This window comes from Stomoxys calcitrans, chromosome 4 (genome assembly GCF_963082655.1).
Source record: "Stomoxys calcitrans chromosome 4, idStoCalc2.1, whole genome shotgun sequence".
Taxonomy (NCBI): Eukaryota; Metazoa; Arthropoda; class Insecta; order Diptera; family Muscidae; genus Stomoxys; species Stomoxys calcitrans.
In genome coordinates, this window is record NC_081555.1 from 185,309,483 (window position 1) to 185,333,079 (window position 23,597).

The 23,597-nt window shown below is 38.2% G+C and overlaps 2 protein-coding genes and 1 long non-coding RNA gene across 3 annotated transcripts; 1 reads left to right on the plus strand and 2 right to left on the minus strand.

Annotated features, from left to right (window-relative positions):
- The first annotated feature begins 9,976 nt into the window (after nt 1-9,976).
- LOC106082421 (derlin-2) lies at nt 9,977-11,761 on the plus strand. Its single transcript, XM_013244917.2, has 5 exons — nt 9,977-10,302; nt 10,462-10,487; nt 10,601-10,957; nt 11,026-11,189; nt 11,260-11,761. Exons 1-5 carry the CDS (start codon nt 10,239-10,241, stop codon nt 11,441-11,443), a joined length of 795 nt encoding a protein of 264 aa, XP_013100371.1. The 5' UTR covers nt 9,977-10,238; the 3' UTR covers nt 11,444-11,761.
- A 1,069-nt stretch (nt 11,762-12,830) lies between these two features.
- On the minus strand, nt 12,831-14,227 carry LOC131997154 (uncharacterized). Its single transcript, XR_009398094.1, has 3 exons — nt 14,174-14,227; nt 13,815-14,007; nt 12,831-13,769 (listed from the first exon to the last, which is right to left on the minus strand). It is a non-coding gene; the product is annotated as an uncharacterized LOC131997154 (long non-coding RNA).
- Nucleotides 14,228-14,664: 437 nt separating this feature from the next.
- Nucleotides 14,665-22,483, minus strand: LOC131997097 (uncharacterized). Its single transcript, XM_059367398.1, has 2 exons — nt 22,081-22,483; nt 14,665-14,792 (listed from the first exon to the last, which is right to left on the minus strand). The coding sequence occupies exons 1-2, from the start codon at nt 22,481-22,483 to the stop codon at nt 14,665-14,667; spliced, it is 531 nt and encodes a 176-aa protein (XP_059223381.1).
- Nucleotides 22,484-23,597: the final 1,114 nt, after the last annotated feature.

The following is a 23,597-nucleotide window of genomic DNA, read 5'->3' on the forward strand; positions in this document are numbered from 1 at the left end:
ACCTTTCATCAAAATCCGGTGAGAATTGCATACCTTATGTCCCATAGCAGTTATATCGAAATATGTTCCGATATCGACCAAATATTAATAAGTACATCAGCTATATCTTAAAATAAACCGATCTGAAACATATACGATACGGATGTCGAAAAGCCTAACATAAGTCCCTCTGTCAAATTTCCATGATGGATTTCCATGAGGATTATAAATGCGCCTTTTATGGGGCCAATACTTTAAATCGAGATATCGGTCTACGTGGCAGCTATATCCAAATCTGGACCGACTAGGGCCAAATTGAAGAAGGACGTCGAAGAGCCTAACTAAACTCAATGTCTCAAATTTCATCGACATCGGACAATAAATGCGCCTTTTATGGCCCCAAAACCTAAAACCGAGAGATCGGTCTACATGACAGCTATATCCAAATCTGGACCGATCTGTGCCATATTACAGAAAGATGTCGAAGGGCCTAATACAACGCACTGTCCCAAATTTCAGCAAAATCGGAAAATAACCGTGACTTTTATGGGTCTAAGACCCTAAATCGGAGAATCAGTCTATATGGCAGCTATATCCAAATCTGAACCGATCTGGGCCAAATTGACGGAGGATGTCGAAGGGCCTAACACAACTCACTGTCCCAAATTTCGGCGACAGCGGACAATAAATGCGCCTTTTATGGGCCCCAAAACCATAAATCGAGAAATCGGTCTATATGGCAGCTAAATCCAAATCTGAACCGATCTGGGCCAAATTAAGGAAGAATGTCGAAGGGCCTAACACAACTCCTCTCCCAAATTTCAGCAAAATCGGATAATAAATGTGACTTTTATGGGCCTAAGACCCTAAATCGGAGGATCGGTCTATATGGCAACTATATCCAACTCTGGACCGATCAAGGCCAAATTGACGGAGGATGCCAAATTTCAGCAAAATCGGATAATAAATGTGACTTTTATGGGCCTAAGACCCTAAATCGGAGGATCGGTCTATATGGCAACTATATCCAACTCTGGACCGATCAGGGCCAAATTGACGGAGGATGCCAAATTTCAGCAAAATCGGATAATAAATGTGACTTTTATGGGCCTAAGACCCTAAATCGGAGGATCGGTCTATATGGCAACTATATCCAAATCTGGACCGATCAGGGCCAAATTGACGGAGGATGTCGAAGGGCTTAACACAACTCACTGTCCCAAATTTCAGCAAAATCGAATAATAAATGTGGCTTTTAAGGGCCTAAGACCCTAAATCGGCGGATCGGTTATATGGCAGCTATATCCAACTCTGGACCGATCACGGCCAAATTGATGGAGGATGTCGAAGGACCTAACACAACTCACTGTCCCAAATTTCAGCAAAATCGGATAATAAATGTGACTTTTATGGACCTAAGACCCTTAATCGGCGGATCGGTTATATGGGGGCTATATGAAGATATAGTCCGTTATAGCCCGTCTTCGAACTTAACCTGCTTATTGACCAAAAAAGAATCTGTGCAAAGTTTCAGCTCAATATCTCTATTTTTAAATACTGTAGCGTGATTTCAACAGACGGACGGACATGTCTTGGATTTTTACGCTGATCAAGAATATATATACTTTATAGAATAGGAAATGGATATTTCAATGTTCTGCAAACGGAATGACAAAATGAATATACCCCCATCCTTCGGTGATGGGGATATAAAAAATGGAACGATACACGCTTCAACAACACATTGAAATATTATTATCTACATACGTGTGTTATCATTAAGTTGTTGGTACACAGAAACAATTAAAAATCGGGATCAATCACAAAATTAATTGAACCAATTAATTTTTTAATCGAATCTGCTTCAATCACGAAGAATATTAGTTAACGTTTTTGAAAAAAGGCGAAAAATTTTCGATTAAAAATCCCATATTCAATCAGCAGCCATATATTTGTCAAAATATGGGACGTATGGGTCTTTGAAATCTCCTTCCCCATATATATTGTACGGGACAAAATAGACTTTAATCGAATTCACCATGCTTGAAGTTTTTTTGAGATTCGATTAAAAAAGGATTAAATCATTTAATTTTTTAATTAAAAATGGCAAAAATTTCAACCACGACAGTAGTTGAAAAAAAATTATATTTAGTTCGGTCGGGCCGAACTTTGGTATATATGCTAATCCCATTTCGTCACAATCAGGTGAAAATTGGATAACTTAAGCACCCACATTCGGCACGGGCATTGAGTGGTCTAATATATATGTCACTATTCAATTTTGTAGAACAAAATATTGGTCTTTTTGGCAGATATATCCAATTATAAACCGATTTGAACCATGTAAAGGTCGGGTAATAAATAAAGCTTTTATGGGCTTCAGTCCCTTATCGGCAGATCGGTCTATATGGCAGCTATATCTATATATAGTACGATCTGAACCATATTTAGGTCGGATGGTGGAAGGTCTTAACCTACTCACTGTTTCAAATTTCAGGGAAATCTGGTAATATATAAGGCTTTTATTGGCTTTAGACCCCTTATTGGTAGATCGGTCTATATGACAGCTATATCTTAATATTGTCCGATCTGAACCATATTCAGGTTGGGTATCAGGAGGCTAAAAATAACTAACTGTTTCAAATTTTAGCGAAATCGTTTAAAAAGTAAAGCTTTTATGGGCTTTAAACCCTTTATCGGCAGATCGGTCTATGTGACAGCTTTATCTAAATATATATAGTCCTATCTATACCATATTTGGGTCGGATATCGGGAGGCTTAAAATAACCCTCTGTTGCAAATTTCAGCGAAATCGAGTAATAAATAACGCTTTTGTGGTCTTCTGACCCTTTATCGGAAGATCGGTCTATATGGCAGCTATATCTAAATATAGTCCGATCCAAACCATATTTGGATCGGATGTAGGGAAACCTAAAGCTACCCACTGTTTAAAATTTCAGCGAAATCGGGAAATAAATAGGGCTTTTGTGGGCTTAAGACCCTTTATTGGGAGATCGGTGTATATGGCAGATATATCTAAATATAGTCTGATCTGAACCATATTTGAGTCAGATGTTGGGCGGCCTAAAACTACTCACCGTTTTAAATTTCACCGAAATCGGATAAAAAAATAAAACTTTTATTTGCTTCAGACCCTTTATCGGCAGATCGGTCTATATGGCTGCTATATCTAAACATAGTCCGATCTGAACCATATTTAGGTGGGATGTTGGATGTTGGATGTGTTGGATGTTGAGGTCTTAACCTACACACTGTTTCAAATTTCAAGGAAATCGGGTAATAAATAAAGCTTTTATTGGTTTCAGACCCCTTATCGGGAGATCGGTCTATATGACAGCTATATCTAAATACAGTTCGATCTGAACCATATTTACCTCAGATGTCGGGAGACCTTAAATAACCCACTGTGCAAATTTCAGCGAAATCAGGTAATAAATAAAGCTTTAATGAGCTTCAGACCCCTTATCGGGAGATCGGTTTATATAGCAGCTATATCTAAATATGGACCGATCTAATCCATATTTAGGTCAGATGCCGGGAGTCTTATAATAACCCTCTGTTGCAAATTTTAGCGAAATCGGGTAATGAATAAAGCTTTTATGGTCTTCAAACCCTTTATCTGGAGATCGGTCTATATGGTAGCTATATCTAAATATAGTCCGATCTGAACCATATTTGGTTCAACTATTGGGAAGCCTTAAACTACTCAATGTTTCAAAGTTTTTTGTGGGCATTAGACCCTTTATTGAAAAGTCGGTCTACATAGAAGCAAATATAGTCCGTTCAAGAACTTAACCAGCGTGCAACAAAACGACCTATCTATGCCAAATTTCAGATCAATATCTCAATTTTTGAAAGTTCTAGAGTGATTACAACAGACGGACGGACAGACGGACAGACACATGGACATTGTTAAATCGTCTTAGAATTATACGACGATCCGAAATATATATACTTTGTAGGGTCGGAAATGGATATTTCGATATGTTGCAATCGGAATGACAAAATGAATTTACCTCATATCATACGGAAGGTAAGGTGGCCGCATCGGCGAATTGCTACAACAAAGCATTTTTTGGGAACTTGATATGTCAAAATTTGTAAACGTGTCGAAGAAAATTCGCTTCGCCTTGACATTTAAAATTTTTGGCAAATTTGCTTTGACGAATCAGAGCAAGAAGAAAGAAGTTTATAAATTTTTGAGTGTCAAGCAAGAAAATACAAATGCGAATTTGCTCCAGAGGTTTTACACACAAAACTGGCTGGAACATTGAGGTCTGATCTGTGTGGTGTTCATTGCTGTCACAAGAAGCTTAGGCACGAGCTACCGGACGCGACCACAGGTTGCGGATAGTGGAATGCTCCATACGAAAGAGCTGCAATTGCAGTCGCATACAATCAGCGGTATCAATCGTAGAGTCTCAGTGAGAGGCCTCGCGGCACCGACTCTTGTACAAATACTGAGTGCTCATGATGCTTGATATGACAAGGCGGGTTATTGGCGCCTGTAAATAACCCATGGCCAACCTGTTCCCGCGGCGAGCGGTGGTTTGGATCGGAACGAAAGAAACAACAACAACCCACAAAACCACCAAGATGGCAGGTTTAAATAGTTTTCATAAGGTTATTTTAGCCTTAGATAGCTCAAGTGAAGATTTCGATTCGAGCTCAATTACCACAAAGAGGGGTTGTGTACCCTTTTTTAGCTCATGGATATCTGTCGGATTTCCAGACCATTTGAAAAGGACAGTTAAAATATTTGGCTACGAGGATGACGTTGTCATCATGGTGTGTGGCCGTACAGATTGCATATAGTGTGCTGCCAAAATACTGGATGTGATAGATCTGTCGCTCTCACTACTGAATGTCGTGAAAAGCCATTGCAATGTCAGAACTTTGATCTTGCGCTGGTCACATGGCGGACTTAAGCTTGATTTGTGGGGATGAGGAGGAGCCATAGACGGTTGAGCACCTATTAGGAGACTGCCCTGAAATTGCGAGAGTAGGTGCAAGCTTATGGCTACATAAAAACCTATTTTCCTATCTTAATTATCGCCATTCTTGACTTCTACAGCATTAAATTGCATGTTGGGGGCAGCTTCTTCACACCGCCTGGCCCTTTTGTCATGCATGTTGGCTCCTAATCTTTTTCATTTTAATGTCTGGCATTGTACTGACGTAAATTTGATCAGTGTTCTTCTGCGCTTTTTGCATCTTTCTTTCGTGGGCGACACAATAGAACTAAGTACCCTGAGTGAAACTTATAGTGAATGAGGTTGCTAGACGCGTGCCATTATATACCCTAAGTAACCACCATAAACCATAAAAGCAGCAAACACAATTTCTAAAATATGTATTTATCCTGAAGTTTATAGTTTTGTACGGCGAATTTAAAAATGAGTTGACATATCAAATTCTCTCAGCTGGGTTGATGCGGCCACCTGAAAAATACGCTTTGGATAAATATTTAATAATTTTTTTTTTGTGTTTGCCGCCGTTATTCTTCTTAAACTTAGGTTATATAATGTTACGCGTCTAACAACCTCAATCGCTATCAGCTTTACTCAGAGAACATTGATTCATTTTGTCAAAGCCGAAAAAGATTTAAAAAGGGCTAAAGATACAGACAAAATTTACGGCAGTACAATGCCAGGCATTAAATTGAAGAAGATAAGCAGCCAACATGCTTGACAATGATGGGGGCAAGACGGGTTGGAGAAATTCCCTCCAATCTGCCATTTCAAGCCCCTATTGCAGTCAAGAACGGTGAAAGGACGATGTGAATGGAAATAATTTATCCAGAACCCTGCTCCTACCCCCGCAATTTCAGGGTAGTGCCACACCGTCACAAATCATGCGCAAGTCCGTCATGTGTCCAGCTCGACTTCAATCTCCTGACATTGCAATGGCTCGTAGAGAGCCCTACCAGTAGTGAGAGTGGTAGCTCCACCACATCTAGGAGTGGTCCCCTGAACACACAAAATTACCTCATATTGGTGATAGCCCCAACTTTATCTTTGGGTTCCGCAGAAATCGCTCTACGGGAGACCTAACGGAATTTTTGTCGGAACGATGGAGTTGCTCTATCCACCAGTTTGGTGAGAGTAAGGTATTGGCTCTGGATATCTCCAAGGCATTTGATAGGGTCTGGCACGGTGTAATAACTTCGTTCGATTTATATCGAGCATTCTCAGAGATCGCACTACACGAGTTGTTGTAGATGGGTTCTCATCCGATGAGTATACATTGACCGCAGGTGTGCCACAAGGCTCTGTCCTTTCCTCTTCCCTTTTTCTTATTTTCATTGATGATCTATTGGGTCAGACTTCGAATCCAGTCTTCTCATTTGCCGATGACAGTAGTCTGTGCCAGTCATATTCATTCGACCATAGGTCCAGTCCTCAAGAAATTGTGGACAGGAGGCCCATTATGGATTAGACGCTCTCCCAGGATTTGTTGGCCATTTCCGAGTGAGGTAGAATGAACAGAGTAGACTTTTACGCACAGAGGACGTAGTGCTGTGTCTTGTCTCACAAGCGATTCACTGACCCACTTCAATCGTCGATATCTATCGATGGCATAGATATTGAACAATCAGATGCTCTTGATGTTCTGCGCATGAAGATCCAATGTGAAGTCCGTTGGTCAAAGCACGTATTCGAAGTGTCGAAAGAAGCATTCAAGTGTTTGGGCTTTCTTAACCGGCGCAAGAAATATTTCACCTCCTCTGATCTTCTCAACTACCTACATCAGACCGAGGATGGAATATAACGACCAGTCGACCGAGAAGTTCATTTTTCGCCCGAACCATTCGTATGTGGAATTGACTTCCGACTAATGTCTTTCCCCCCGACATTGACGCTCAAAATTTGAGACGAATATGAATAAACACTACTCCCTCTGTGTCTGTTAAGAAATTCGAAAACACCTGAGTCTGTTAGGCAGCACTTATGCGTGCTTAAGCAATAAAATGCGCCCACATGCGCTCTTTGGGTTGAGTTACTTACCATGAGCTTTTTGCTTCACAGGAAATTCTAAAAATCAGCTTATTTAGTCATTTCCAAAGTTAATTTCAATAGAAATTGTCAGTAATGTGGTTTAATATTAAAATCATAAAATAATCTTTAATTTACGCACTGCAAATATCATGCTACGAAAATAGTATATCGATTGACAAACAAATTTAATAGACATTTTCGCTGTGAATGAAGTCAGTACTAGGCTTTAGGGCGAAAATGTGAATGTAAAGTGTCTATAGTTAAGAACTATAACACACACAAACAACTAGAACATACACAAAATCAGAGTTGTGCAACCCTGATTTCGTGTATGTTACTAAAGGGTGATTTTTTTGAGTTTAGGATTTTCATGCATTAGTATTTGACAGATCACGTGGGATTTCAGACATGGTGTCAAAGAGAAAGATGCTCAGTATGCTTTGACATTTCATCATGAATAGACTTACTAACGAGCAACGCTTGCAAATCATTGAATTTTATTACCAAAATCAGTGTTCGGTTCGAAATGTGTTCATTCACCGTAACGTTGCGTCCAACAGCATCTTTGAAAAAATACGGTCCAATGATTCCACCAGCGTACAAACCACACCAAACAGTGCATTTTTCGGGATGCATGGGCAGTTCTTGAACGGCTTCTGGTTGCTCTTCACTCCAAATGCGGCAATGTTGCTTATTTACGTAGCCATTCAACCAGAAATGAGCCTCATCGCTGAACGGTGAATGAACACATTTCGAACCGAACACTGATTTTGGTAATAAAATTCAATGATTTGCAAGCGTTGCTCGTTAGTAAGTCTATTCATGATGAAATGTCAAAGCATACTGAGCATCTTTCTCTTTGACACCATGTCTGAAATCCCACGTGATCTGTCAAATACTAATGCATGAAAATCCTAACCTCAAAAAAATCACCCTTTAGTTTGCGCCATTTTTTGTAGTTTGTGTGTGTTATCGTTCTTAACTAGGGTTGCCCAAAAACTAATTGCGGATTTTTCATATAGTCGGCGTTGACAAATTTTTTCAATGGCTTGTGACTCTGTAATTGCATTCTTTCTTCTGTCAGTTATCAGCTGTTACTTTTAGCTTGCTTTAGAAAAAAAGTGTAAAAAAGTATATTTGATTAAAGTTCATTCTAAGTTTTATTAAAAATTAATTTACTTTCTTTTAAAAAATCCGCAATTACTTTTTGGGCAACCCAATATAATACACACACAACCAAAACTCGTTGACAGATAGTGTACTTCGCGAGAAAGAATTGTACTCAGCTATTTACGGTACACTACCTGGTAGTTATGTCATGGGCTGGTACTCTGTTCGTTTTTCACCGTTGAAACCCCCTTTTTCCGCGATTAAAATTTTACTATAAGTATTGAGTTTTTTGCTTTAAAGTTTATTATCTAAAACACGTAATGGGCGAAAAATACTGCGAAAAGCAAATATAGTACCAGCTTAAACTGGCCGGCTGTTTTCAGCCGTTTGCGTGAAATCACTTTGATAGAACTTGATAGTAGCACTTCAACGACAGGTGTTTGCTTTTTCTTGCGTTTTGGCAGATGTTCGGGCGAAACGACGAAGTCAGCACTTTGCATAAAAAGGTAAAGTCACTAGCCCAACAACAATGAAATCAACGATACGTCTCTGTGGGGATAGTGGCGCTAATTTCCACTAGGCTATTCAATTTCTGTACACTGTCAAATTGACATTCTAGTTTTTATTTGCATTTTGATGTGCAGTAGGCATAAGATTAAAAGACTTGTGATTATAAGAGCGTTAATTATAAATTAAAACAAAGTGTGGAAAATTTAACAAAATGTAAACTTAAAAATCTAAACAAACTATTTGACATGCTAGTGGGGTTTGAGTTCAACTATGAAATCGCAAAATTTCATCAGCCACGCTTGTGATTTCAGCTAGTACAAATTTGTCTAGATAAAAACCTTAAGCTGAAATCGTCATCTTGTCATCAAGCTAATTAACGTTTTGTTAATATACACAATGAAATTTGTGTGCGTGTGGGAGTACGTGTGCAAAAAGTGTGCGTTTATGAGCAGAGATTATGCGAGAAAGAAGATAACAACAAAGAGAAATCAAACGAAAAATGTTACATATTAATCCCATCAAATCTGGCCGGCAGTTCATACTTGTTTGCCTAAGACTACCCATGGCGAAGCAATTAAAGGCGGTCTCATTCATGATATTATTATCAGGTAGTGTACCATACACAGCTGAGTACAATTTTTCCTCGCGAAGTGTAAATGAGTATTGGTTGTGTGTGTGTGTACTATAGTTAAGAACCATAACACACAAACAACGAAAAATGGCGAGAAACTAGTAACATACACAAAATCAGAGTCGCACTCATCCCTGATTTTGACAAATACTACACTCAATATTTTGTTGTTGTTGCCACTACCTGTAAATGAATATATCTTGGTCTCATTTGTACAACAACCACAAATCATATGGTGCAATCTGCCATCTTATCAACAAGCTGATCGTACTTATGTTAAAGAAATTAACGGCTGTTCGCTTGAGAACACCCTTTTCCATCCGTCTTGGTGAATACATTTAAATATCCAGTCATGGCTACCCAATAGAAACCGGCATATTTCGCAATCAACTAAAGGTTGGTACTATATTCGCTTTTCGCTCTATTTTTCGCCGGTTACTTTTTTAGATAAAAGATTTTAAAGCAAAAAAAACTTGCTGATTTCATTTAGTGGGACATTTCCTCATTACTTAAGTTAAAATTTTAATAAATTTGTTATTTTATCATTGTTATTTGTGAAGTGTTTAAAACAACAGTAATCACGAAAAACATGTGTTTTCAACGGTGAAAAACGAACATAGTTCATTCGTGCGAATGAACTTAGTACTAGGCTTAAGGGTGACAACCAGGGTCGCATCTACTTGTCTTGTTTTGAAAGTGACAGCCGTGAATTTTGTCAAATCTGTTCTGTGATTTTCTACTATGTGCTCTTTGGCCAATGAGAAGTAAAAGGTTCCTAAAAGGTAGAAATAAATAAATACAAAAAAACAAAAACCTATAAAAAGTACACACAAGATCGTTTTTGCGAAGCGTATTTTGTTTGTAGTATTCGAAAAGGCCGCTTCAAACGGTTCTATTGAAAAGTTTACAAATGCTGGAAAGCGCTGTTGTTTACTGGGACAGGGAAAGTCAACAAGAACAAGGCGACGAGTAAGGATCAATAGAATACCATGGCACTACAATTAAGACAATTTTACTTTGAAATTCCTCCGGTGACACGTTTCTATACAACAGGTGAGCATAGAGAAGGAACAGAATATTGGTTAATAGTAAAGGACGACTAATTGTATGCTAAAGGATGGTGGATGGAGTCCTTCAGAAATGACAAATGTACATTAGTAATAGGCATTCCTGATTACGTTGTAATGTTTTCCAAATCTTATTTCCTTCCAGCGTGTGTTTGTACGACTTTGGCCGTGGTAAGTAAATGTACACGTCATGCATGGATCCCTCGTATTTATCTATTGTGAAGTCGAATAGTTTCCTACCATCTACATTGGCCTGTAATGACTATTGTTTTGTTTTTCTTTAGCATCTAGATTTGGTCTCACCGCTGCAGCTATATTTCAATCCAATTCTGATTTTACGAAAGCTGCAAATATGGCGGTTGGCAACAACATTTCTCTTCTTCGGTTCGGTGGGAATTAGCTTTTTCTTCAACATGGTCTTTACCTATAGATATTGCCGAATGTTAGAAGAGGGCTCATTCCGCGGTCGGAGTTCTGATTTTGTGATGATGTTCCTTTTTGGTGGTACACTAATGGCATTCTTTGGCCTATTTGTGAATTTGTTGTTTTTGGGCCAGGCATTTACTTTAATGTTGGTTTACGTATGGTCTCGAAGAAATCCCCTTGTCCGTATGAATTTCTTTGGCGTAATGAACTTCCAGGTAAAAATAGACCGACGAGCATAAGCGATACACGCAGCAAATAGACATTAATCGTGATTTACTCATAGGCGCCTTATTTACCATGGGTTCTGTTATGCTGCTCTATGATTTTGGGCAATACTATATGGGTGGATATAATTGGTATGGGTGTTGGCCACATATACTACTTCCTGGAAGATGTATTTCCATCCCAAAGAAACGGCTATAGATTCATAAGAACACCAAATTTTCTGTAAGCCCGCCCAATTGAAAAATTTTTAGTGTGTATTAATTTTTTGTTTTGTTGTTTTTCCTTATTGCAGAAAAGTACTTTTTAATGAACACATCGACCGCAATTATCAGCCACTCCCAGAAGATCGTCCTGGAGGCTTTAATTGGGGCGGAGAAGAAGCCCAACAAGAAGGACCCGCGCATAATGGCGAGGTTGCACCACAAAATGAAGCGGAAGATAACGACCAAAGAGCAGCTAGGCCAGCTCAAAATTAGAAATAAAGGGCGAAAACAGAACCCGCCGTGTTTTTAGTGTACAAAATTAAATAATCCAAATTCTTATAGAACTGTATTTCCAATTTCTAAATCACAAGACAACTAAGGTCAATGAATGTCTTTGGATTTAAAGAAAAGCAATTTCTTTCACTCTTAAGTATTTTTTTTTTGTGTTTTCTACTTTGTTGATACGTGCTTATTATTATTCAAACAACAACACAAAAAAACAAAGATAATTAAAGGGGAATAGGACAAATTATTTACCATAATATCTCTTGAGATATCTGCACAAAAATAAAGACATAATTTTTTAAAGTATTTATTCCTAATTTGGCTTGTTGTTGTTGTAGCCACATGTCTGTATGTGGAGGTAGCGATCCTCATCAAGCTCCAAAAGGTGAGCAAGCTCGTTCCGGTCCAAAGGACCGACCGCCGTGGGAACAAGATGGTCATTGGTTATTTAAAGGCACCAATAACTCACCTTGTCATCATAGGCACTCAGTATTTATGCGAAAGCCGGTGTCACCCGGCCCTCACTGAGACTCTCCGCTCCATACCTCTGATTATCCGCGGCTGCAGTTACTATGGAGCATTCCAATTTCCGCAACCTGTGTATGCGCGAAGTTCCAGCCTGTGTCGTGCTCATAGTTATCCCCTGCCGGGCTTCTTGTCATATCTTTCAGTGCATTTGCCGTAAAAATTCGGCGGGAACTTCAACATCGTAGTGTTTTTCTATATTCAACATTTTCAGTAAAACATTTGATTTATATCGGTATTGAATTCATACAATTAACTTCAAAGCATTTGTATGTTTGCAGTTGTAATTTTGTACATTCCATATAAGATTCTAGGACTATATGTGAAGATGCTACACAGTGGAAACAACTTCGCCACTATTGCAAAACTTAACTCAGGCAATTTTCATTCTCATGGTAACATTAGCCAACAAAAAGATGCCGCACGGAGACCCCATGTTCAACATGATATACAGGATTGTATACCGAGGTTGTTGTTGTTGTTGTTGCAGCAGTGTGTTGTACACTGAGGCGGCAGCGCTTGCCGATGAAGGACTTCATCGGGTTAATTCGGTACGTAAAACCGGCTGCCATGGGATTGTATACCGAGGTGGCAGCCCTTGCCGATGAAGCATTCCATCGGGTCAATCCGGTACATACAACCGGATGCCATGGGATTGACAGCGAAATTGTATTATTTCTTTACGTGTTCTTTTATTTTATGCTCTGTGCAAAAGTAACAGAAGGAACGGAGGCCGCCATAACGCAGTGGTTGCCATATACACCTATGACGCTGAACGCCTGGGTTCAAATCCTGGCGAGAACATCTGAACAAATTGTATGGTCATCCCCTCCTAAATCAGGCAACATTTGTGAGGTTGTTTTTGTAGCCACATATTCATGTGGAGGTGGCGATCCTCGTCAAGCTCCTGTAGGTGTGCAAGCTCGTTCCGGTCCAAAGGACCAATCGCCTCGGCAACAAAGTGGCCATTGGTTATTTAAAGGCGCCAATAACCCACCTTGTCATATCGAGCATCATTGGCACTAAGTATTTGTGCAAGAGCCAGTGCAGCCCGGCCTCCCACTGAGGCTCTCCACTCGATACCGCTGATTGTCCTCGACTGAGTTGCAGCTACTCCGAATGGAGCATCCCACTATCCGCAACCTGTGGACGCGGCCGGTAGCACTCAGCTAAGCTTCTGTTGACAGCAATGAAGACCACACAGCTCGAACCTCAATGTTCCAGCCTGTATGGTGCTCACAGCTATCCCGTGTAAGTACCGTGCCATATAAAAACTTCTCCCCAAAGAGGTGTTGTACTGAGCGCTCATTGACGACAGCACATCATTGATATGTGAAAGTTTTCCCCTGTAACTTGATGGAATATTCATGGGTATATTTGAATTTGCAACATGGAACGGTTTCGCATAAGCAACCACTTTTGTGGTTTTAAAACGGAGCACTCAAGTAGAATAATAAATTAGTCTAGCCATCATCAGGAATCATTGAATATCGCTGATAATTTAGATGATATTGACCCATGAAAATATGTCGTAGAATAAGCAAGTGGTGGAAACGTACACATAAAATATAAATAAGAACTATTCCAAAGACCTGCTAAAGTAATCAGTGGCCAAGTCAGAAGCAGGAACAATATCTTCAAGCCACTTGTCGCAACATTCAGGCCGCTGACAAAGAAATCCGTTGACTACATACAAAGCCATTGGTGGTAAACTATACAGCACCGGTGTGAACTCAGCACTTGAGCAACAGGCCATCAACTCGTAGAACAAAATGCGACGGGCAGTCTTCTCATTTCTCGCGTGGACCACCTCCATAGGGCGACATATGACAACCGCCAGTTTCCGGCAGATGCAGTCGGCTCAAATTGCAGGTTTGATGACAACTTGCTGGATGATTCTGCCACGTGTGAACTAAACAACACGTCACCTGTTCATCTGCCCACCAATCCTTCTTGATTTACATACTACCAGATCCCTCTGGATGCATATAGTCGCAGAGTAACTGGTTCAGGATATTCAACAAAACCTAGAAAATTAATTAAGGAAAATACAAACTAAAATTTATTTCCATGCATAGCATCTGAAATGGAAATAGTATTATTAAGAGTAAAATCAAGCATTTTTGTCTAATTTAACTCAAAACTTTTTAATAAATTAAATAATTTATAGTAATTACAGCCGGTTGTACGTACCGGATTGATCCGATGGAGTTCTCCATCGGCAAGGGCTGCCGCCTCAGCCCTTGCCGATATATATATATATATATATATAAAAAAAACACTAGAAGCTTAAGCTAGGTTAGGTTAGATTGCAGTCTATTTTTTTTAAACAGTCTTACTTAGACTATTTTAGTCCATTATGATACCACAGTAGCTAATGGAGGATTATGTCTATCTAAAAACAGTGGTGTGATATCTTTATTTAAATTTGTGAACAGATAATTCAGAATGAATAATTGTCTTTTAAAAAATTATGTGTCCAATGATTTCAACAGAGAAATTAAAGCAAATGCGATTGAAATAATGTTTCCATTTTTACAAAGTATAACTGGTTAAATAAATAACAGCTTAACACCCCTTGTCAATTTGAAAATTTGACCATTATTCGAGTCCAATCATTTGATCAAAATTAGTTAATTTGCTATGTTCTAAAGGTTTTGTTAATTTCTTCTGTGGGGTAGAATTCAAACTGAAACTTCCTTTACCTCTCGTACAAAGTAGTGCTTGAAGTCAGTATCTTTTCTACGAGTATTGATTTTCTCAGCATCTATCAATTTTAAGACACTTTTATCATCTTCCTTCATGGTGATATCTGTTATGTTGAAATCATTGAATACTATTCGCAGCCATAATAGTTATATAGCTTCAACGTTATGCCATTGGGTCTTTGCGCCTTAGGTAATGAGGTTATCTCCCTTTCTCCGCGACCTATTGAGTCGTTTTGCATTAGATAAGAGCTTGGGAAATTTAAAGTCTTGGCGAGGGTAGAAAAGGGTCTGCTCAAGGGGCCATCTTTCTCATTTCTGGCAAGTTTTCAACAAGGGAAGAAGTTTCTTCAAACTCTTAAAAATTCGTTAAAATAAGTTTTAAATCAAAGCTAGAGGACAGAGTGGGCCTGGGGGTTTACATTGAAAACCCAGGGACTGACATCTGTTTTAGACTGCCTGACCATAATACGGTCCTGCAGGCGGAGATCCGGGCGATCACGGAATGCGTGAAGTGGTGTGGTGCTAACGCGAGGACGTCGAGTCTGAAGATCTTTACCGACTAAAATTGCAATAAGGGCAATAACAACAGAGGACTGCCGTCAATAAACTTGGTTAACCCGAAGCCTTTCGGGTCGACGCAGTCCGAGTTAAGGGAGTGGGCGACGACAAGCCGATTACCGGCTTAGGTGTATGTCCATAGTGGCATGGGGCGGATTAATATCTGCACCCTCTTTTCAACCTAACCTAACCTAAATTTTAATTTCTTTAATCGTTTCCAATCAAATGAATTTTTATTGAAAACCTCATTCAGTTTCTCGCATTTATTTTAAAAGTTATTGTGAATGTTCGCTTCTATACTCGTTCATCAGAAGATGGAAAAATTTTAGTGTGTTTTTCGCTAATATTCGTTTTTTTTTTTGTAAAAGGTCAGCGTATTATTCTTACGCATATAATTTTTTCTGAGTGGAATTTTGGAGAAATTCATAGACCAAACTCCCATTGACCTTTTAATTATTTCCGGCCTTTCCAATCATTTATGGTGCTTTACGATTGCCGCATATATTAACAGGAGTTATAACTTCTCCCTAGCATATACAAACAAAGGTAAATTCATTGTTGTTTCTTTTCTCTTAACTCTAATTGAAAAACGAAAAGACCATATAAAACAATACCCAATTTTAATGAGCGGTTGTCTGTTTCCCTCAGATCTTAACTTCATCTTCTCTTTGATCAAACTGATTGCTCTCCTGTGACGGACGAATACCCTGATCTATTGGGAGTGTCATTACTTTGCTTTTACGCAAAGCATGTCAGTCTATCAGTTGTCGGCGGGGATTTAAATTGTGGTTACTCCCTGCGGTGTGTCCGTGGTAAGGTAGTCCGTGGTATTTGGCGACTGCAGTAGAGCCCTGGTCGACCTAATGTGCTATGCTGCCCGAAGAATTGTGTTTATCTGGCTATAATTACAGCAAAAAGTCTCCTATATATATATTTATAATGCGTTTTATTGCGTAAAAATCCTGTTTTGTGACCCCTAAATAGTTAATATTTAAAAAAAGGCGTGAGGAAGAAAAAAAGAAAAAAAATTAATTTTTTGAAAGCTAGTTTCTTTATGTGTCTTTCGATTTTAGCCTATTCCCTTTACATTAATTCGTTTTTGTGCTAGTCGTTACTTTATGAAAATAAAAGAAATATTTTAAACGGTCATTTTTGGTTCTTCAAAAAGAATATTACAAAAACAATTGATTTCAAAACATTAACCCAAAGACTACAACAACAATTCACATAAAAGAGGCAATATGAACAAACAAGTATATATTTTAAATATAACAACACTTGTGCTGGAAAGCGCAAATTGCCTTGTTGAAAGGCCTCAACGACAAGTAAGTGGTTCTTTACTCTTTTGTTTTGGTGTTGTTTGCCTAATTAGAATCACCACTTGGTAATATTGAGGCTGTGGCTTCGTGGACCAGTTGGGTCGATTAATTGAGAAACCCGTTAGGCTACGCGAGAGCAGTGGTGGCCTATTTCCAAATATATATTTTTTTCTCTTTGATCACAAATATAACTTTTTCAAATAATACTTTAAACCTAACTTAGTGCTTGCCAACACAACCTGGAAAAAGGAATCGGAAATAACATTCATGTATGCGTTTCAATGTTATATTTTGTGCTTTAACGCTTGCCTTTTATTCTTTGTTTAAAGTTTTAAAAGCACCAAAACTAAAAAAAAGCATCCTAATGCTGCTATATACAAGCTTGCTCTTTAAGTCATACGCTGTTGCTCTTTACAAAGGGGTACACACACAGCAGCACATACGTGAATGTGTCTTTTATTCTTTTCTTCTCGCATATAGCAAGTACCCATTTGTTGTTGTGATTGAACGCATTTGTTTTTCATTTAGTGTTTGCAATTTTTGTTGTAATAATGATTTTGGTTTAATGTTTTGAAAACTATACAACTATATTTTAACCACCGAATAAGACCAAGCAACGAATATCACTAAGCACATACAAAAACATCTGCCCGGAAACAGGTCGTTGAACTTGATTCATTTTACTTTGGGTTTTTTTTTTCTTTTGCTTTCTTGTGCATACTGAACATATGTGAATGTAACATTTGAATGTTACGATTAACAGTCCGGTTAATCGTAACAGACACCTACAGGGCAAAAGCCTAACACTGTAAAAAAATCATGTTGGAGTGATTTACTTGAATTAAATTGTCTTTGAATTTTATAATTATTGTTGCTGTTATATATTATATATATATATATATATATATATATATATATATATATATATATATATATATATATATATATATATATATATATATATATATTTTTTTTTTTATTTATTTATTTATTTCATTTCATGCAATGCGAAGCCATCAGGCCTATAAATAATCACACTATGCATAAGACGTACTTTTTCTAACATAAGTTAAAAAACTACTCAATTAAAAATAAAAAACTCAAAAACTTAGAAAATGGAAAAAAATATTTAACCTATTTAACACTTTCTGAATCTAGATAAAACTAAATAACAAATAAAAAACAAATTACTAAAAATTATAAGCAGCAACTGATTAAAAAAAATCCTACTCAAAAAAGATCAACGTAATAAATTAAAAAAATTGATTAAAGCATAATAAAAATAGTAATACTTAAACCAAAATATACAAAAAAAAAAAAAAAGTCACAATAATACTTTTGGCTTTGAAAACAAATTATCAAGAATTATAAATAAAAGAGCTTGAAAAAAAAAAATAATTAAAAAATATCACTTAACAAAAAAAAAAGATTTAAACAAAATGGAAAAAAATAAGTAATACTAAATTCAAAAAATAAATAAATTACCAATAATACGCACGATAAAAACATTCCGTTAAAGTTGTTGGCAATTTGACACAAAAATTAAAAGCGCTGAAAGTGTAGACGAAGACGATTTGATAAAGATCTTGTTGACAAACTGAAATTCTTTAAATCCGTAGGCAAGGAGTTGTACAAACGTGCAACCCTTACAAAAAAAGTACTACTCAAAAAATTATCTACCCTCGGAAGAACCAACTGATTAGTTCTGGTAGAATGACAAAAATTAAATTCATTAACAAGAAAAATTGGAGACCGACATTTCAATAACTTAAAGAGAAACAAAAGCAAACGATAATTAACATACGACGGGAAATCACAACCGAGAAAACGACACACATAGGGAGTTATATGAACACGACGACCTACACCGTAAACAAAACGAATCATATTGTTAAAAGCGACCTGAATACGATGCATGCTCCCTTGCGACGCACTTGAGTACACCTCCAGACAATATAAAATGGCCGGCAAAACTAATGCATGCGCCAAACGCTCCCTCACAAAGAGCGGTAAATATAAACTCGTGGTATACAGGCTTCTTAAAGAAAAGTTAACCTTAGACACCACGGAACTAACGTGCCGATCAAACCGAAGCCTGTCATCCAGCTGAACACCAAGACAATCAATGCTTTGCACAAATTCAATATCTACATTATTATATCTAACACTAACATGATTGTGACAGCCCGAAGATAAAAAAAGGGCTTTAGTTTTAGAAGCGTTAACACTGAACCTATTCTCCGCCATCCACTCACGTAACGACTCCATCGCAAAATTAATTTTCGTCTGAAAAACATTCAAAAATCGATTATCACCCTTAAAAAGCAATTGGATGTCATCAGCATATGCAAATAGAGTGCACCAACAATCCAGACGAGAAAAAACATCATTGACAAATAACACAAAAAGAAGTGGACCTAATACTGAACCCTGAGGAACACCGCTTCTTACAGAAAGAACACTGCTACATTTACCATCAACACAAACAAACTGGCTCCTACCTGTAAGATACGAGCATAACAATGTACATGCACTGGTCGAAAACTTATAAACGGACTTTAATTTACTAAGAAGAAGGCCAAAATCCACTCTGTCAAATGCCTTTTCCAAATCTAAAGACAATAGCACGCAAAAACGTGTTCCACCCATGTTTGACCGGATAGAATCTGTCAAACCCAATAACAATGAGGCTGTACTTCTACCTCGCCTAAATCCACACTGGGCATCACAAATAAAACGATTACTTTCCAAATAGCCAGACATTTGACATTTAATAACATGCTCGACAATCTTAGAACAAATAGGTAAAATAGAAATCGGACGGAACTCCTTCAGAGCGTGACAAGACTGTTTTTTCCCAACGGGCACTATTTTGGCTAATTTCCAATCGGACGGAAAATAAGAAGTTAACAAAATAGAATTTACAAGATGTAACAGATGACAAGACACAAGAGGATAGACTTTCTTAGAAATTTTAATGAGAAACCATCTACACCTGCTGCATTGGACTTAATGGCAGAAAAAGCCTTATCCAACTCCCACAACTCCACCCGTTGAAAAGCAAAACCACTATAGTCATACTCCCCGAGAGAACTACTTTGGGAGTCCAATTGGTTTTTATTAAAGGTCGTATTCAAATCCTCCACATTCAAATCACAATCATACGACTTGCAACTGCCAAGTCCATTGGATTTTAACAACGACCATAACTGCTTTGTGCTTTTATTGCCCTCAAACTGCAGTACATTCGCTTCCCTTCTAACCTTTCTTATAACAGATTTGGCTTTATTCCTGGCTCTACAATAAATTCGCCACTTAACATTGGATCTATTCTCCAAGAAAGATTTAAAAGCCAAATCTCGAAGCGATAGATGATATGAAATGAGGGGATTGCTAAACCAATCCTCACTCCTAGCCCTTATCACCCTTTTTTTTATAGGAAACGCATTATGGATAGACCCAAGACAGCTACTAAAACTACTACATTGAAAATCAACGTCACTAGTGGAATACAAAGCGGAAAAATCAGTAGACGAAACAATTTCCTGCAAATCATCACAACTCAAAGCATTATAATCAACATATTCAAAGAACTATATATATATATATATATATATATATATATATATATTTTTTTTTTTTTTTTTTTTTTTTTTTTTGTATTATTTACATATAAGTGATAACCAAGAAAATAATGAACTTAAAGTTACCATGAAAATTTCCGAATGATATTGGTCTTAATTCTTAATAAACCCATGAAGTTAATAGCTATGTACTAAGTAAACTTTATATCTTTGACTCCTGAAGGCACCACAGTAGTGTAAAGGGGAGGGGAACAGACGCTGATGTTGGCCATTGGTTATTTGAAGGCGCCAATAACTCGCCTTGTCATCTCGAGAATCATTGGCACTCAGTATTTAATTAAGAGCCAGTGCCACCTGACTCCTCACTCAGACTCTCCTCTCGAAAATCGCTGACTGCCCGCGGCCGCATTTGCAGCCACTCCGCATAAAAACGGAGCTTTCCACCTTCCGCAACCTGTGGACGCGCCCGGTAGCTTTCAGCTAAGCTTCCCGTTATAACGATGGGCACCTCACAAGTCGGAGCTCAAAGTTCCAGCCTGTGTGGTGCTCGTAGTCATCCCGTATCGGCCGGGCTTGAATATGGGCTACCAGGAATGGTAGGCAACATTTGCGAAGTACTATGCCATGTAAAACTTCTCGCCAAAGAGGCATCTCTCTCGGACTCGGCTCTGAAAAGGAGGCCCCTTATCATTGAGCTTAAAACTTAAATCGGACTGCACTCATTGATATATGAGAAGTTTGCCCCTGTTCCTTAGTGGAATGTTCATGGGCAAAATTTGCAATTTTACATCTATAACCTGAATGAAACCGGCTGTACGAAACCGAATTTCTTCTCTCTTTCCTAATTTTTGTTTGCTATTCTTCCCCTTCTTGACTCAGTGTTGCACGCTTTATAAACAACTTTTTTTAAAGTTTTATGGTAGCGTTTTCGAGTTGGACAATGGCCAAATCCCATACCCACCGACGAGCAATAAGGCCGAGCCAAATAAACGTACCAATGCCATATTGCCTGCTCATAGACTTGACCAACTTTTACATCCTTTTCGAGAAATTGAAATTAACCGTTGTATGCTACAAGTTTCAGGCGAAAAAAATTATTAGAATGCGAAGATTCATAGCTCAGTTGGCAAAAAATTCCAACATCTCGTCACACGAATTGCAAAAGATCTCTCAAATATAGACCTGAATATACGAGGCAACAAGATATTTGAGTACTTCTACTTGAGCGAGAAAAATTAAAATATCTACATAATGTCGCTGTCACTCCACTTTTAACAACCGCTATATTGCGTATATCAATATAACGGTAAAAGGAAGTGCCCAGAAAGTCTTTTACGTACCTCGAAAAATTGTCGCGAACACGAACATTATACACAAATCTAACCACCATATTCATTCAATTTCTGAAGATTGTAGTCAAAAATTCCTGATACTACTTCCAATCCGTACAGAATCTGTGGCATTAAAAAAGCGTGAACAAGTCTCTTTTTTTATCCATAATGGTAATTTTTATCCATAGTTGTAATGGTCCGAAAATGAACAAATTCTTGTCAAATCCCAAGCATCTATCTACAAAATTAACGCGAGAGTTCTGTACCAATATGTCAAACTCAGATTGCAAATGGGATCCAAACAGCATAGCCTTAGTCTTTAAGGGATTTACAGATAGGGAGTTAAGGCTAGATCACAATAAGACCTTTCTAAGACAAGTGTTCACTTCGGATTCCAAACGTTTGGCAGAATCACGATCAGCACTAAAAATCTGATATATATCATTAAGTGTTGCACTGGCTTGGTTCTAGGAATTCTGAAAAACCATTGATATTAAGTAAAAAAAAATAGGGGCCCCAAAACGGAACCCTGTGGCTCACCAGAATATAGGGAAATAATTCCAGATTTTATTCCATTTAACTCAACAAATTAAGTCCTACCACACATGTCCGACATTACATGTTTGCAGGCAGAACTGGCAAAACCATCGTTGTTTCTAAGCTTCTCAATCATGGTCCAGAACCAAATGGGTTTAAAAGCTTTCGTCAAGTCAAGAGATAGAAGAGCACTAACTTTACCATTATTAATATCATTCCTAATAGATCCAGTAAGAGGTAGCAACATAGAAGTGGTACTGTGGACTGAGCAAAAGGCATATTGGGAATCTAAGATTTTTCGTTTGGTATTCATCATTATCTGCTCCTTTAGAATATATTCAAAAACCTTTAAGAGAACTGGAAGAATTGGTATCGGCCTTAAGTCCTCCGGACTGCGAATAACAGTTAATTTAGATATTGACACCACACGCGCAGTTTTCCAGGTGGAAGTAAACTCTGAAGTCATTAAAATAGAATGAAATAAATGGAGAATTAAGTCATAATTTTATGGAATCAAAAGTCTTAAAAATGTGATAGGGATACCATCAACACCAACCGACTAAGCCTTAATTTTTCCCAAAGTCATCGCAACATCGTCAAAATCAACACAGTTTAACACCATTGATAACGCGGCAAAACCTCTTAGAATCCTAATTGTCAAAACGCTTGCAATAATGCTTGCACCTTTCCTTACGTATAACGTATTTCTTTGTTTCTGTATTTACTAAATACTCTCCAATTCTCTGGAGTATTGTCCTGACGGAAAGTCGTAAATGTACAATCTTCCTGCATTTCATCCTAACGTCATCAAAGCTACGAAATGTTCGCCTAACAACAGGTACAAACGAGAATAGAGTATCAAAGAGGACCAATGATTGAGGTCATCCAGATAAACCTTCACCAGGGCAAGACATCTACACACGCTCTGAAGGGGAAAATCAGGAAGGGCAAGATTCATATTGCCTTAATTCAGGCGACATGGACGACCCGGAACAGAGTTTCTGGAATGAACCATGTCAACTATCAATTATTCTATGCTAACACTGATATTCGGCCGATGACCTCCATTATTTGCCATACAAATTTTAATATATATATTTTTATATTTATCGCCACTACTATGGGTGACTACCAAAAATGACCTATTATGGATGCTAACTGAGGAGGTAAGGATTCGAATGCAGAAGGGCCGAAAGGAATGCGTGAAGTGGGGTGATGTTCACTCGATGACGTCGAGTGTGAACATCCTTAAGGACAGTAAACTGGCCATCACGGCAATAACAATCACGACAGTAAGGTCACGAACAGTCTCTGAGGATGGCAAAATCCGCGAGTGCCGGGTCATAGCAGAGTAAGGGGGAATGAAAAAGCAGACGATTTGGCAGTGAAGGCCAGAGGACTGCGTTAAGGGAGTGGCCGACGAACATGCATGTAACACTATGTAATAGCGGTACGGTCGGTGGGATGGCGAACATTCTATGGGGAGAGGGAGGTCTTCGGGTATCATAACGCATAGTACTACGAGCTCACTTATGCAAAATCGGTGTGGCAAGTGGGGAAGATGATGAGACGTTGGAGCA

What these genes read in the sequence shown, in the direction of transcription:
- LOC106082421 (XM_013244917.2), top strand. Translation starts at nt 10,239, where the DNA reads ATGGCACTACAATTAAGACAATTTTACTTTGAAATTCCTCCGGTGACA. An exon ending in GACACGTTTCTATACAACAG is followed by an intron (nt 10,303 to 10,461) that starts GTGAGCATAGAG and finishes ATTTCCTTCCAG; the next exon opens with CGTGTGTTTGTACGACTTTG. An exon ending in TTGGCGTAATGAACTTCCAG is followed by an intron (nt 10,958 to 11,025) that starts GTAAAAATAGAC and finishes ATTTACTCATAG; the next exon opens with GCGCCTTATTTACCATGGGT.
- LOC131997097 (XM_059367398.1), bottom strand. Translation starts at nt 22,483, where the DNA reads ATGACTTCAGAGTTTACTTCCACCTGGAAAACTGCGCGTGTGGTGTCA. An exon ending in TGTAATGTCGGACATGTGTG is followed by an intron (nt 14,793 to 22,080) that starts GTAGGACTTAAT and finishes TCAACATAACAG; the next exon opens with ATATCACCATGAAGGAAGAT.